General features: G+C 43.1%; 1 protein-coding gene across 1 annotated transcript in view; it reads right to left on the bottom strand.

The window, feature by feature from the left end:
• The window catches only part of LOC135910185 (fatty acid synthase-like), a 136,917-nt gene that overhangs the window by 55,198 nt on the left and 67,364 nt on the right, over nucleotides 1-14,355 (bottom strand). The window contains exons 10-12 of the mRNA XM_070524610.1: nucleotides 4,923-5,152; nucleotides 2,075-2,278; nucleotides 519-776 (exon numbers count right to left, since the gene is read on the bottom strand). Coding sequence (XP_070380711.1) covers nucleotides 519-776; nucleotides 2,075-2,278; nucleotides 4,923-5,152 — 692 coding nt within the window. The remainder of the gene's footprint in view (nucleotides 1-518; nucleotides 777-2,074; nucleotides 2,279-4,922; nucleotides 5,153-14,355) is intronic.

Below are 14,355 nucleotides of genomic sequence, written 5' to 3'. Positions count from 1 at the left end.
AATTGACATATGTCCTCTTTATACATCCGTTGTTTCTAATCAAAACTGATAAAGCAGCTTTGGCCAGTCAGTTAGCACACCAGCCAAGATTGCTTAATAAGTTCTCTTGTGCATAGCATTAGAATACATAGCGATATTTTCTATTATTTAGATGGTTTGTCGCCATAGCATCCTTTGAAACCTAACTTCGTCAGGCACATAATTCACGGCTTAATGGTCTGCGAGACCCACCCATAGCCCCACAGATGGCTATGCAATTTCTTTAGCCCTCGCTAGAGATTCGCCGTCAATTGTGTAAGAATGCCAGTTTTCACTAATGATGTACGGTAATTTTGATTGCCAATTAGAGCGATATTTATCTAACTGCTGTGTTATGGATTAAATTTTGAATAGCTCCAAGATTTGTCACAAGAGCCACAAAACTGGCAATTTATTAAGGGTAGGAAAGCGAAAAGAGCAAGTTCAATTGAACACCATATCTAAGACTGCGTGTTCCAATATACGAAATACTCAAATACCTTTTCTGGGGAAGGAAAATCTTTCCATTGAGCGACATCCCAGATTTGGGAGTGATCCCAGCTAACCAAGTGGCCGATGTTAGGCGTACCACGGGGCAGGGGCCACGGAACTGGAGGATAGAGCACGGACAAGTCCAGCTTGACCCCAAGAGTGTGAAGTTGGCCCAGCGAGGTGAGAAAATACTGCAAGTTGTCAGCGTCGCGTTTCATGAGGCCCAGGCAAGTAGCGTCGGGGCCTACAGCACGTCGGAGGATCGCCTGTGATGAGTTGAAGGGTATGTAGGCATAATAAATGTTTGCTGCTCTTTAACCTCCGGCAAGCAGTATCCGCAGCACTTTAGAACCTGCATACAAAAGATTCTCTTTCTTCAACAGTATGAAGAAAGGTGGCATTGGAATCTGCAATATAATGTATCTTCGTCCTTCGAACTTTGAATCCATGAAAGCTATTAGAAGAGTCATTTCGCAACACCCAAATTCTTACACCAAACAAATAGCCTATCGCTCAGCGACTAAAGTAACGACTGTTACCAGACGTCCTAAATTATCGCTGATTTGATTAAAATAATATCTACCACTGCGCTTAGTGGTTCACGAAGCGCGATGAAAGTGCGACACCATGAACTTCAGAGGAATTCGGGCACAGTATACTTTTGAAACAGTAGTTGTATGAATAGTAAACTTCCAAATTAAAGTGTCTGTGAACGCTAAAGAAACGTGAGCATCAATGGTAGGCTCAAATACCAGGCGTTAACAAAGCCCAATATAAATATCGCAGCAAGTTTGTTTGGCGTTATATCATTTTATATATCTGATTTCCATCCACAACACACGAGTTTATCAGTGTAAGGTGACTACTTTTAATAATTTTTGTAGTCCTTGATAATGACAGCAGCCAAACATGAAAAGATCATGTCATCAGATTCCCCTTGAGTGTGGCGGTCGCTGAAGGAGATGGAGTGTGATACTATGTAATATCGCAGAATGCAGACGTGCTTCGAGTGACTTGCTAAATTAAAAATCCCATTTAATATCAATACACCAAAAGAATTCGCTGAGCTCCTAAAACTTAGACATTCTTGTTAAATGATTGGAAGATGGCTTAGAAGTCCATAGTTCCATGCGTTCCCTCAGTGAGTCATCAGCGGCACCTGACACTGATGGTGCTATTTTCTAATCTTTACTTATGTAGCACAGCTGCGAAACAACGGCGTCTGTCCTGCAGTAGGAACACTGAAAGTGGTTATCATATTTTGACATTTCTAACTCAAGAGAATGATAAATATTCCTAAAAATATTTGAGCAGAAAGGAATATATTAGGATCGGCAATATTGAGTTCATGAATCTTCAGCACCAGCGTTCTCATTCGGTAATGAAATACTAAACTAAATCGCTAAAAAATCCGAAGTGGCAAGAACGAAGCCGGAGATAGATACGCTCGAAGGCAGCATTGCACCATCTAGCTCATGACCTTTTCGTTGAGCGTACGCTACCAGCGCTTTCAGCGTAAGGACGAACCGCGGAGAACAGGGAGTTGTTTGAGCATCCCACTCACCTGCAAAAGGCAGTGTGGTCCGACCTCCAGCAAGATGGCGTCCTTGGGCACATATTTGAGGGCATCCCGGAAGAGCACGGGGTTCAAGAAATTGTTGGTTTGGTACTCCGCAGAGCACAGCTGCGAGTCAGGTTCGTGCCAACGACTCTCTGGAACCGATGTGCTGATCCAGCGCTTGCTACGTGGCTTTGGATGGGGTATGGCCTGCTCGATAGCCAAATTTAGTGAGAATGCATTTCAGAATGGCATTGGCTCTGAGCCTTTCACAAATATTTTTTGTTGGTTCTAATGATGCTCGATTAGAAGCTAAATGCATTGAAAGACTTTATAAAAAATGTTAGGCAATTGTCAAGCCACCTTAATATTACTGCCACAAAATCAAAAATAACATATATAATCCTTTGACAAAGATTGAGTTCTGAAAATAGAACTCAGAGAAAAGCCACCGGTGATCAAATCTATTTAATTTCATGGCACATTTAGCTCGGATTCACATTACCTTGTATTTTTCAATAAAGTAGATGTTAGTATACTGAATGTGCGTAAAACTCGGGTACATGAAATGAGTGCAATTTACCGTTGCCGAGCGCTGCATTCAAAGCGCAAGTTTCAAGCGTACTATGCATTCGGTGACTCTTGAAAAATGTACTTAGCTTAGTATAATTAACGAAGTCTCAAAGGAATCTAAAAAAACATTAAAATTACAGAAGGGAGCACTGTGGGACGTTTCTAAGCTTGACCACGCTGCTTCCAATTTGCACGCCTTGAAAACATGAACCATAATCAGGGACGAAAATATTGATCAATGTCCCAATCCGCCTTCTTTTTAACGTTGTAATGGAAAGTTGAGAATTTTTTTCTAAAACCAAACCTATCCTTAAAAGAACACAGTGGGCTCGTACCCAAGGGCAACATAGGCTCTTTACTTCGATTTCATGGAGTCATAAAGCTGCAAATGCTAGAGCGGAATCCCATTTAACTTTGACATGTGCAAGATTATGTCGGAAGTAATGAAATAAAAGTTCCATCTTTTTGTACAGAAGTAAGACATATGCCCTTTTTTGGTTATTTGCATTCTTATGTGTGTAGAAATAGGAGGCTTTACCACTTGTCTTTTTTTTGCGTTACATAGATTGCATAAACAGAAATACTTGCTTGGTAATTGGTTACATTTCCGATGTTATCTTACGTGTAACGATAGAGCATGTCACTATTCCCGGTTTTTCAACATGGCTGTATCTGATATTTGGAAGTTATTTTAGTGCAAATAATGTTCGTTTTGCAATATGATTTACTTTGTTTTCTTGTGTTCATATCCGGAATAAACACGAGAAAGGGGACAGACGGAAATTTAAGACGATGAGAAAAACTTCGACAAGGTGAATGGCGGAGACAACGTTTCGACAAGTGGACTTGTCCTCCTCCATGCGACACGTGCTCATGTCGCCTAAGGGAACTCTTAGAGTGGGACATGAATCGAGTTTGAGAAGTCCTGCACTTCGGACACGTCGTTTCCTCTCCAAAGCAAAATTTAACTTATAGGAAGTAGTAGCAGAAGATAGCGTTCATGCGGAGGAGTGTGCCATGGAAGAACAAACGCCAAGTGTTTTAAAGAATGGCAGGGGCAACCTTTCGCTTCAGTGGAAGAATTTTTCTTAAGGTGAATATGTATACAGTTAGTTTGAAGCCTACATCAGTTTTATTCTTTCTTGTAGAATATGTCGAAAAAGAAATATACCACCTGGAGAGGGCTGACGTCTGGTACCGAGTGAAGAACAGTGAGTAAGCAACACATTTAATAATGGAGACAAAGAAAATGGATTGTTTCAGGAACACAGGGGATCACAGAATACCTGTTCTTCCGTAAATGCAGGGGAACTTTTCAGTGTTTAATCTACAGCAGGATATTTTTTCCTCTGCAGTAGGAGTCACAGCTTTCACAGTTTCAAAGCAAGCAAGTCGAAAACTCTCAACAGTGAACAAGGTCTTGTGCCCCTTTACATTGAAAGGGCGGCCACACGGCGTGTGGAGTGCTCTGCCTATGATTCAAGCTGGTATGAACCAACTATTGCGAGTAATTTCTAGCACCATATGCACATTAAGACTGCCTGATTTCATAAAAATAAAAACGAAAATGCTACTGAAAAAGAAATGAGTATCAGATCAGCTCCAGCAAAGTACTAACATCAGTTCGAATATATGTAGCAAAGACGCTTCCGGTGCAAACTGAAGAAGCGAAGGGAGACCGTGACGCGTATAAAACGTACCTCGCTTAAATTTTCCTTTAAAGAGGTTAACCTGATTTTCGAATGCACAACGTACTTTACAGCGTCCATGAATTTATACCGATTTGCAATTTGCCAGAGTTGGTATCAAGTCGAGAAGGAATTAGTGTTGCCATGCACCCTGACTTTTACGGGACAGTCCTGAGCTTCCAATAACACCTGATCCCAGCATTAACCCTGTCGTGATGGCCAAATGTCCTTACTTGCCTTTTTTCACTGAAGAACAAATGAAACAAATTTCCTTTTTATATCATTTGGCAGCTAGACAAGCTACAAGTTCTTCGCTTTGATCTTCTGTTGCATTGTCATAAAGTCAATTTCGCTTTCGTCATAGTTGTAGTTTGCCTGTAGGCGCTGCCTAGGCAACGTTAGTGGATACTTCTTGTAAATGATGACCAGGTAGGATTAAAAATACTTAACGATGCTGCGACTACAGACGGGTGGCTTCCTGGCCCTGTCGTAGTCATTCGTCACAAGTCCCTCTCCGCCCCACCCATCCCATGTCCATCTTCTCTAAATTTGGCAGCCCTATCACTAATACATCACTTCCCAGCGTATATTACCTTGTTTAGGACTTCCCGGAAGGCAGGGCCGATGCTTTCGATGTGTTTGCTGTGGAAAGCCACGCCCATGCTGTCGATCTTGCGGGCAAAGATGTTCTCGGCTTGGAGTTGCGCGACCATAGTCTCTACGGCTTCGGCGGTACCAGACACGGTTACAGAATCATCCGCGTTGTGGCAAGCTGGGGACACACCAGGGGGGCAACGTCTTGTCGCCTCTTCCCACGTGAGTCCTAAAAGAAAACTTTCCGTAATGAATGATGCGTTCATTCGTTAAGAAGTTTTCGAACGTGAAGCTTCCATCAGCAGAAATGCTAAAATTACATCCCGGGTAAGTTTTGTCAAACAAGTGTATGTAAGCTCTTCACTCATTTACATTATGCGAATATTGTTTAAACGAATGGTGGTGAGTTGGTATAAAATTGTTTGCTAAGCAGGAGGGTGCAAAAATGGATAGTGAAGACAATTAAAATGAGACGTCTGGGAACGTGTAAAAAAAGAAGTCGTTGAACACTCTTCGAAGAGTTTGTAAGCTGCAATGGAATTAAGAAATCGATAGGTGTCTGAAAAATGAAAGGCATAATTTTACATTGGCTTCATTTCAATGGCTTGTAGGCCATTGCCCTCCAAGTCGAAAGGAAATGTTATGAAGGCGTAATAGACGAATGAGTGGTAATAAAATGTAAGGCTTCTCCATCCACTAGCCCAGTGATTTTCAAACTTTTCCAGTACATGGCCCCGTTTACTACTACCAAACCTGCTATGGTCCTGTCCCCTCACTCATTTTTATAAGCAGGGTGAAAATTTCAATTTTTCAGTGACGTAGATGATTTTATATTTTATTTATTTCATACACTTTAACCACAGCCGACAAAACTTCCAAAATGCGTGGTAATGGTTTTACCATGGATTGATTTATTCTTGTGTTCTATTGAAAATTATGTACTTTATTTCCTCCTACAACTATATCTGCGGAACTCCAATTCTGCGGTTTTGTTGAGGCAAAACTGGCTGCCATTTGGAGGCGTTGTTCGGCGAAGTTTTCTTTGTGACCAATAAAGGTTTAAAATGTCGTTGGCATTACCGTTTCGCCGTCCACCTTGTGGACAAAACTGATTTCAGGGGTTAAGGAAAACGATCAAATTGCTGAAGTAAAACTGCTATGAAAGAGTATAGGCACCGAGACTGAAATGTATTCTCTGTTACCACAACCGCAATGAACCATAATTGGATCATCCATGCATGACCTCCAGAAAGAACGCCCACTACCCCTTTCGGTGTCATGACCCGCAGTTTGAGAATCCCTGTGCCGGTGAATTATGTCACTCAGAGAATACCTGGGTAAGTTTTGGTGCAGAACTCAACGGCTAGTGTTGTGCAACAAGGCCTGCAGCGACTCATCACCCTCTCTGAAAACGGGTCCTTCCCCGCATTCTTTCCAGTACACGAGTTTAGTTGTAGGATTTACCTTCGTCTGCGAAAACGACCTAGAAGCAATGCCAAATGAATCTTAAGTAGTTATAAGATAAACTGTTTTCTCACGGGAGAGTAATTTGACCTGAGTCTTACCTTCACGTACGATACTTATGTTATTCCAAAGCATGGACTGCATAGGTAGCATTGGGGATCGACTGTATGCGACGTTGGTCCGCCGCATTGTTTGGTCCAGGCTGCCTGGCTAGTTCTGCTGGCTCACCCTAATACTCCTAAATAGTATATGTAAGTACTTCGTTTGCTTCAGGTATGATCCTTAGTCTTTGTCTCTCCACTGATACAGCGGGCAATACATACTAGGGCGTGTAAATACGCCTATCGCTTTGATTACATTTGGCTGGCAATGAGCTACTACATGGCGATGCGGGATGCAAAATTCGCAAGCAAGGATACGTGGCTTATACTAATAAGGGTTACTCCATATGTCTTGGAAGACTTTAAGTTCCTTTGCTTGGTTTCCAGATGACATCATAGAAAATCTCTCAGACCATCAGGAACGTTTCCATAGATAAACAGTGACCACAAATATCAGAGCATGGATTTCTTCGAGCGCAAATTCGCTGAAGCCCAAACCGCCCTGCAGAAGACGCACCGACAGTGAGCGGTCACCTGCAAACCTTACGGCCAGCACTATCTAGGATTTGCAGTGCCATAGCGAATCACAAGCTTCTTCAATGAGCCCTAATTTACGCTCATAAACAACGCAGGCTATTTAAGAGAAGACTTTGTGGGTAGCTCAGATTTGTTTACGCCACCAGTAATTTTACAACCCCGAAGCGGCATTTGGTACACGAGTCCTTTTGCATTCTGTCTCTATCTTCCGGAATGGCTGCCCTGGTCCTAAATCAAAGTGAAGGCATAGCGCTAATTAGCTAAATGCCATTTTATTGACATAGTGCGGTAAGTAAGGGCTTTTACGACTCGCTTTTCGCAGAAGTAAATTAATTGACAGGTGCGATTCATTCTTTGTAGGTAGTGGCAGGTCGCTGGCCTACGAGCTTTATTTAACTGCGAAATAGATTTCTACAAGGTATGTTTCTTTTAATAAAAGAGCAATTCTATGGGCACTCCAGGCGCGCTTCTGCCGTCATATTAGCCGTCGCCAGGATGTTCCCTGTAAACGCCGAGCACGATAGCATCGTCGCCACCCACGTAGCTGCATGTGCGAGGGAAGCTTCCGAGGATTACCGGACGATCGCGGCTCAATATAGCGCAGGAAAGGGAAGAAAACGGGCACAAATCGCGCCAAATATCATCGCGCGCAAAGCATCGGGTGGAGGGGAGGGACCGGGGAGATGGCGTCCTATTCCGCCAGCTGCTGCTTACGGCACAGCCGCGCAGGCACCTTATCTAAAGAATGATCTGCATTGTAGACAAAGTGCGTGGTCGCCCGGTCTTCATCTCGGAAAGCAATCAGCGATGTCGACAAATTGCGGCGAGTGCTCGTAGCGTTGTATGCGCCATGGGCTTTCAACACTAAGTTCGCATTGAAGCAAGCGGCTGCATAAAGGTCAATGCGATCACTGCTCCGGCCGCAATTCCTCACTCCAGTGTTTGACAACGAGTTTCTTGGTCATCGAGTGAGATGTTCTAATGTCTACCTGCACGAGCGTGACAAAGTTCGTGTTAACTTAATTAGTTAGGTAATGTTTACCAGTTTATACGACCGAAAAAACTACGAAGTTTACTTCGTATAGCTCTGTACTATTTTACTATTGCTATCGGTGCTTCGCCTTTTGGGCGACTCGGCGACTTTTTATGTTTCTAGTGGCAGTAAAGAAGAACCTTCCGGTCGTCGATGGGACGCTAATAGCCGGAAATACTGTGCGTGTTTTATTTATTTATTTATTTATTTACAGTACCCTCAGAGTAAATATACATTATAGAGGGGAGAGGCTCCATAAAGGAAGTAAAAAATGATGAACAGGAAAGGCACAGTATAAGTAAAAATGGAAAATTATACTAGCTCAATAATTTATACAAAAAATAGTAGTTGTAGTTCACCATAAAAAAACTCATCATACACTTCAATATACAGATTCGGAATGATAGGTAAATACATACATAGTCAATTTGAAAAAATAGCACTTATACAATAACAATTCACATGATATATTGAACGCAAGTTTCATGATTTACACGTAGTTAACTAAAGCATTTCTAAATTGAACAGGATTACTTATATTAACAATAGATGCTGGCAGACCGTTCCATTCGTTGCATGTTTTAGGTAAAAATGATTGCGAATGTGTTAGTGTGTTAGAGCGAGAAACATGTACCTTATGCGTATGATCTCTACGTGAGAAGATGAATGGTGCTGGGTTAATCCACGCCGACCGAAGCGCAGCGTTCTGGTAGTAAATCTTGTGAAATAAGCATAGACGTGATTGTTTCCTGCGGGTTAATAGCCATGGTAGGTTCAGAGTAGTCTTCATTTGTGTTACGCTTGCTGTACGATGGTAATTAGCTAGTATAAACCGAGCGGAGCGATTCTGGACACTTTCAAGGCAGTTAATTGAGGTGGCATGATGTGGGTCCCATACTGATGATGCATATTCCAACTGTGGACGGACATATGTCGTGTATAATAAATGTTTGAGTGATAATGGTGTGAGCGAGAAGTTTCTACGAAGATATCCAAGTGTGCGATTAGCTTTGCTCGTTATAAAGTCGATATGGTACTTCCAGGATAAGTTATAGGTTATATGGACGCCCAGATATTTGTAATTTCTTACGCTCTCTAAAGGAATGTTATTAAGTAAATATGCAGGACAAGCTTCATTAGTACGGGATATTCGCATTGATTTGCATTTCTTGACATTGAGCTGCATGTGCCATTTTATAGTCCAGTTATGCAATGTGTTTAAATCGTCCTGAAGAGATGAAATACTAGTGTCATTAGTAATTTTGCGATATATTACGCAGTCATCTGCAAAAAGACAAATTTTAGACGAAATGTTATCAGGTAGATCGTTAATGTAGATTAAGAATAACAGCGGCCCAAGCACAGACCCTTGTGGAACACCTGATTTAACTGGGGTAAGAGTTGAATTAACATCATTAGCGCTTACGAATTGCATGCGGTGTGTTAGAAATGCTTTTATCCAATTAAGTACATTAGTATCAATGTTTAGTGCGCTGAGTTTAGATAGCAGTAATGTGTGGTGTACTTTGTCAAAAGCTTTAGCGAAATCAAGGAAAATACAGTCCGTAAGAAATCCTGCGTCCAAGTTAGAATGCAAGTCGTTAGCAAAGCAAACAAGCTGAGTATCACAGGAGAATGTTTTACGAAAACCATGTTGGCTAGATGTAAAGAAGTTGTTAGATTCAAGGTGATTGATTACCTGAGAATAAATTACGTGCTCCATTATTTTACAGGGCAAAGAAGTTAAACTAATGGGCCTATAATTAGAAGGGTTATGCGTATCACCAGATTTATGGATTCGAACTATCTTAGCTGTTTTCCAATCTAAAGGCAATGTGCCGCTGTGAAGCGACTGATGTAAAAGTAATTCTAAAATTATCGAGCAATATTCACTAGTACTGTGTAAAAATTTAATGTTAATTCCATCAACACCACATGACGATTTCAATTCTAATTTATTTATAATCGATTTAATACCGTTACTATTAAATGCTATGGGATCCATGGGGGGGTATCTTTAAGGCCGTATTTCAGGAGGAGGAGTAACATGCGAAGGCGGCGAAAAGGCCTGTACGAACTTGTCATTCAGCACGTCAGCACATGCGTGGTCGGCGATTGCTTTCCCAGTTAGTGAAGTTAGAGTAATCTTTCTAGTGTTATCTCCTTTCATAGAGCTCCAGAATGCCTAATTGTTAGTTTTTAGTAGCTTGGGAAGGGTAACATTGTAGTAGGAAAATTTTGCAGACCGTAAATTTGAAAAGTACGTGGAGGCAGCAGATTTGTATGAGAACCAGCGTTCACGATTTAGTGACCGTTTGGCGATACGAAATAGGCGTTTCTTTTTGTTACTTAGTCTGCTAAGGTGTCTGTAATACCACGGTGCGTTACTATTTGAATATATACGTCGCACTGGAATATAACGATTTATTAGATCAGATACTTTTTCTTTAAAGAGGCGCCAAATTGTCTCGACAGAACGATCAAGATGGCAAAGTAGAAACGTGTCAAGAAAGGAAGCAAGTTCGTTGTTTATTGCCGAGAAGTTAGCGTTTTTATAATATTTTATTTCCTTAAATCGTTTACGTTTCAGTGGTAGTGATATCGTGATTGTAAAATGTAATGTATCGTGATCGCTAAGGCCAGGTAAGTGCGTTATCGGGGATATAATATCAGCTGATGATGTCAGCACGATATCAAGTAATGATGACGTAGTGCCTGTTACACGTGTTGGAATAACGACCGTTTGTACTAAGGTAAAGTCAGAACAAATAGCGATAAACTGATTAGCCTCACTGGATGATGGGTTAGAGAAGGGACATGTGCTTGACCAATTTATGTTAGGAAAGTTAAAGTCACCCATAAGAATTATCTTTGCTCCCGGGAATCTTACTGTTAATTGATTTAGACAGTCATGCAGGTGATCACAAAACGAACTATTCGAGGGTGGCCGGTAGCAGACGCCTAAGATAATTTTTTTGAAATTAATCGTTAAACAACACCAGATAGATTCAATTTCAGTGATTATCGGTACATTAAAGCACTCAACGTCTTTACTAACAGCAAGTAACACACCACCCCCTATTCTGTCAGTACGGTCATTCCGATACACAACGTATCTTTTACGGCAATGAAACAATTCTTCGTTTGTTATTTTGTTAGTCAACCAAGTTTCAGTTATCGCTATTATGTCAGCATCAATGTCATCAACCAGAGAACACAATTCGTCCCTTTTATTAAATATACTGCGAATATTCGTGGATACAACAGAAATACCATGTTTCGATGAAGTGCAAGCATCTCCCCTGTCGTTTCGCTATCGCGAGTTCTGTAAGACACGTCCTGAGCGCAGAATTCGAGGATCGGAATTTCTGTTTCCTGGTGTTATTTCGTAGAATACATCGTTATCTATGTCGTAGCCGTAACATTTTTCTCCCACGAGGAGTCTTTTGTAACGTAGCCTGTAGGGTACATTTAGTCCCTTGCCATATTCCGTTAATTTATGTCTGATATTGCGGGTTGCCTCGCAGAAGTCTTCGCTCACAGTCAGGCTGCTTCCTTTTAGAAGAGAGCGCTTAGACAAAACTTGTTCTTTGGCTTTATAAGAGAGAAACGTAACTATTATCGGTCGTGATTTTTGTTGACTGTAGCGACCAATCCTATGTGCACGCACTATGTGGTCGCAAGTTAAACTAAGTTTTAAAGTGTTATTTATCAAATCTAGGGCTTTTTCCTCTGACTCGATTGAATTTTCTGTTGAAGTATCCGGTACTCCAAAAAAAACCAGATTATGTGTGATCGCGCGCTGACCTAAATCCCCTACTCAATAGGAGACGGCTATCCTATTGCTTGAAAGGACTTCCGGCCTACAGGATTATTTTGAGGTGATAATTGCCATGCGGCAAAGGAGAACGTTCCTTTCGTTCAGCAAAGAACACAGAGTCTGCGCTTTGTGTAGCATAGAGGCGCTACCACGAAAGAGTACGCCTCTTACGTAAAGTGCTCTTTGTGAGCTTACAAAATTCTTCCATTCATCCGGAAGTAGTAAACACCCCGGGGAAAGAGGGCTCCATTCACTTGAGACAACAGGATGACATCTTCAAAGAAAAGGAACAGCTTTCTCCAGTCACATCTTGGTGGCCAATCAGAGCAAAGACAGCACCTCTTTCCAGCAAACAGCTCACCTGTTCGAGGCGCGATGGCTGCTTCAGTTGTCACATTGGAGCCATTTACAACTCTCTGTGTCCTTTCGTCTCAATGTTGCCTCATGGAAATAAATCGTCAAGTTTTGCAATGCCAACTTTCGTCGTTCCTGCCCGATCGCCTGGTCTGTGATGCCTATGACACTTGAACCCCGGTTACCAACTTTTTATCAGCACCAGAGTGCAAGTTAGAACGAAGGAGAATCCGGCGTCCTAACAGCGCTAACTTGCGATAAATAGCAAGGGTATTGACAGCGGTGCCATACTGAAAATGGTTATTATTTCTCGTAAATTATTAAATTGTAGTGAAGGCACAGGCCAGAGGGCACGATGCTGGTGAAAAAAAATAAGAGGAGGAGAGGCGCTTGCTTGCCGGTTTCGTTATAGGACCCACTTTTTTCAGCCTACCGTTGCAAGCCTAGAACTAGTGCTGATAGGCGAACACCCCCGTTGCATTTAGTCGAGGTTCTGGGATTTTCTCCGACCTCCTGGAACTCTGCAGTCGGACGCTACCACCAGATATTGAAATCGATGATCCGAACCGTCCCAGGCTGCTGCTCCCGTGCCCCTGGTCATCGTCTGCTCTGGCGTTATCCGGCAGCGTGATACTTCTATATTTAACGGCACAGATGACCACGACGCGGATGACTGGCTCGCCGAATATGACCGTGCAAGAGCCTATAATAAGTGGGACGACCGCGCCAAGTTCATTAATTTCATCTTTTACTTGACTGACGTGGCAAACCTATGGTTCCGCTATCATGAATACGACCCTACTACCTGAAAGACTTTCACGAGAACTTTGGCAGAGGTCTGTGACCGTCCCGCCGCTCGCCCGCTTCGTGCTGAGCAGCGCTTGCGTGGTCGACTTCAACGCCCGGACGAGAACTTCACCAGTTACATTGAAGACGTGCTCTCGCTCTGCAAGCACATCAGCTCATCTATGGACAAGGCTGACAAGATAAAGCACGTCATTAAGGGCATCGATGACCATGCCTTCCAGATGCTCGTCGCGAAGAGTCCCTAGACGATTGCCGAGGTCATACAGCTCTTTCAGCAGTGTGACGAGCAGCGCAATAAACATGCCTCAACACGCACTGCTCTGCAGGGAGCCACAGATCTATCTCCTTTGGATTTCGGCCGCGACGATGCCGACATCTCTGCTTTAATGCTGGAGATAAAACAGTTCATTCGCCAGGAAGTCGCACGCCAACTCTCTCTGGCGCCTAGCATACCCGATGCATCGACAACATTGGCTCCTTCGCTTCGTCGCGTAATTAAGAGGCAAGTTGCCGCGGCACTGCCACCTGCCCCTCCTCTGTGGCATGCTGCTGGACCGCTAATTTACGATGACGCAGTCGCCCGGCCTTACCCTCCTCTGGCACCTTCCATGTCCCGCCGCTACCTACTTGTCCGCTTCCCGTCCCTTACGCAGACGCTGTAGCCCTTGTCGTCAACACCTTGAGGACACCTAATAACCGGCCAATATACTCTTCCTGCCATTTCCCGGGCCGCGTAGCACGATTGTGCTGCTACCGCAGCCTCCATTTACTTTAAAGTGGGGGCACCTCAAGCTACAGGCCTGCTCGGTTTCCGCGTCATGATCCATCTAACCTACCTCCGACTCGGCTTACAGTCGTGACCCCTTCGATTCATGTCGGTCGCCTTCCCCGCATCGCCATTCAATTTCCCCAACGGTTCTTCGACCCATCCCTGCAGCCCGAGAGGAGAACTGACAGCAGCAGTTTAATAGGCAAGAACTACATTACGTCGAACATTTCAATGCCTAATTCTTCCCCGGCGAACGAAATCGAACTCTCCGTAGACGGCTTCACCGTACACGCACTTATTGACACCGGAGCCGGCGTTTCTAATATCAGTGAGAAGCTTTGCCGCAATTTGAACAAAGTGACCACTCCCCTTACCTCTTTTTCTCTGAAAACGGCAACCTCGCATCGCATTCAGCCGTCAGCGTCGCGCCCAGCCCTGGTCGTCATTCAAAGTGTTATGTATATTATCGAATTTGTCGTCCTATCTGGTTCCTCGCACGACGCTATACTTGGATGGAATTTCCTTTCAGCCAATCAAGCTCTTTAGC

This window comes from Dermacentor albipictus, chromosome 8, assembly GCF_038994185.2.
Source record: "Dermacentor albipictus isolate Rhodes 1998 colony chromosome 8, USDA_Dalb.pri_finalv2, whole genome shotgun sequence".
Lineage (NCBI taxonomy): Eukaryota > Metazoa > Arthropoda > Arachnida > Ixodida > Ixodidae > Dermacentor > Dermacentor albipictus.
The sequence above is the reverse complement of the archived record's forward strand: the minus strand, read 5'-3'. Positions and strand labels throughout refer to the sequence as shown.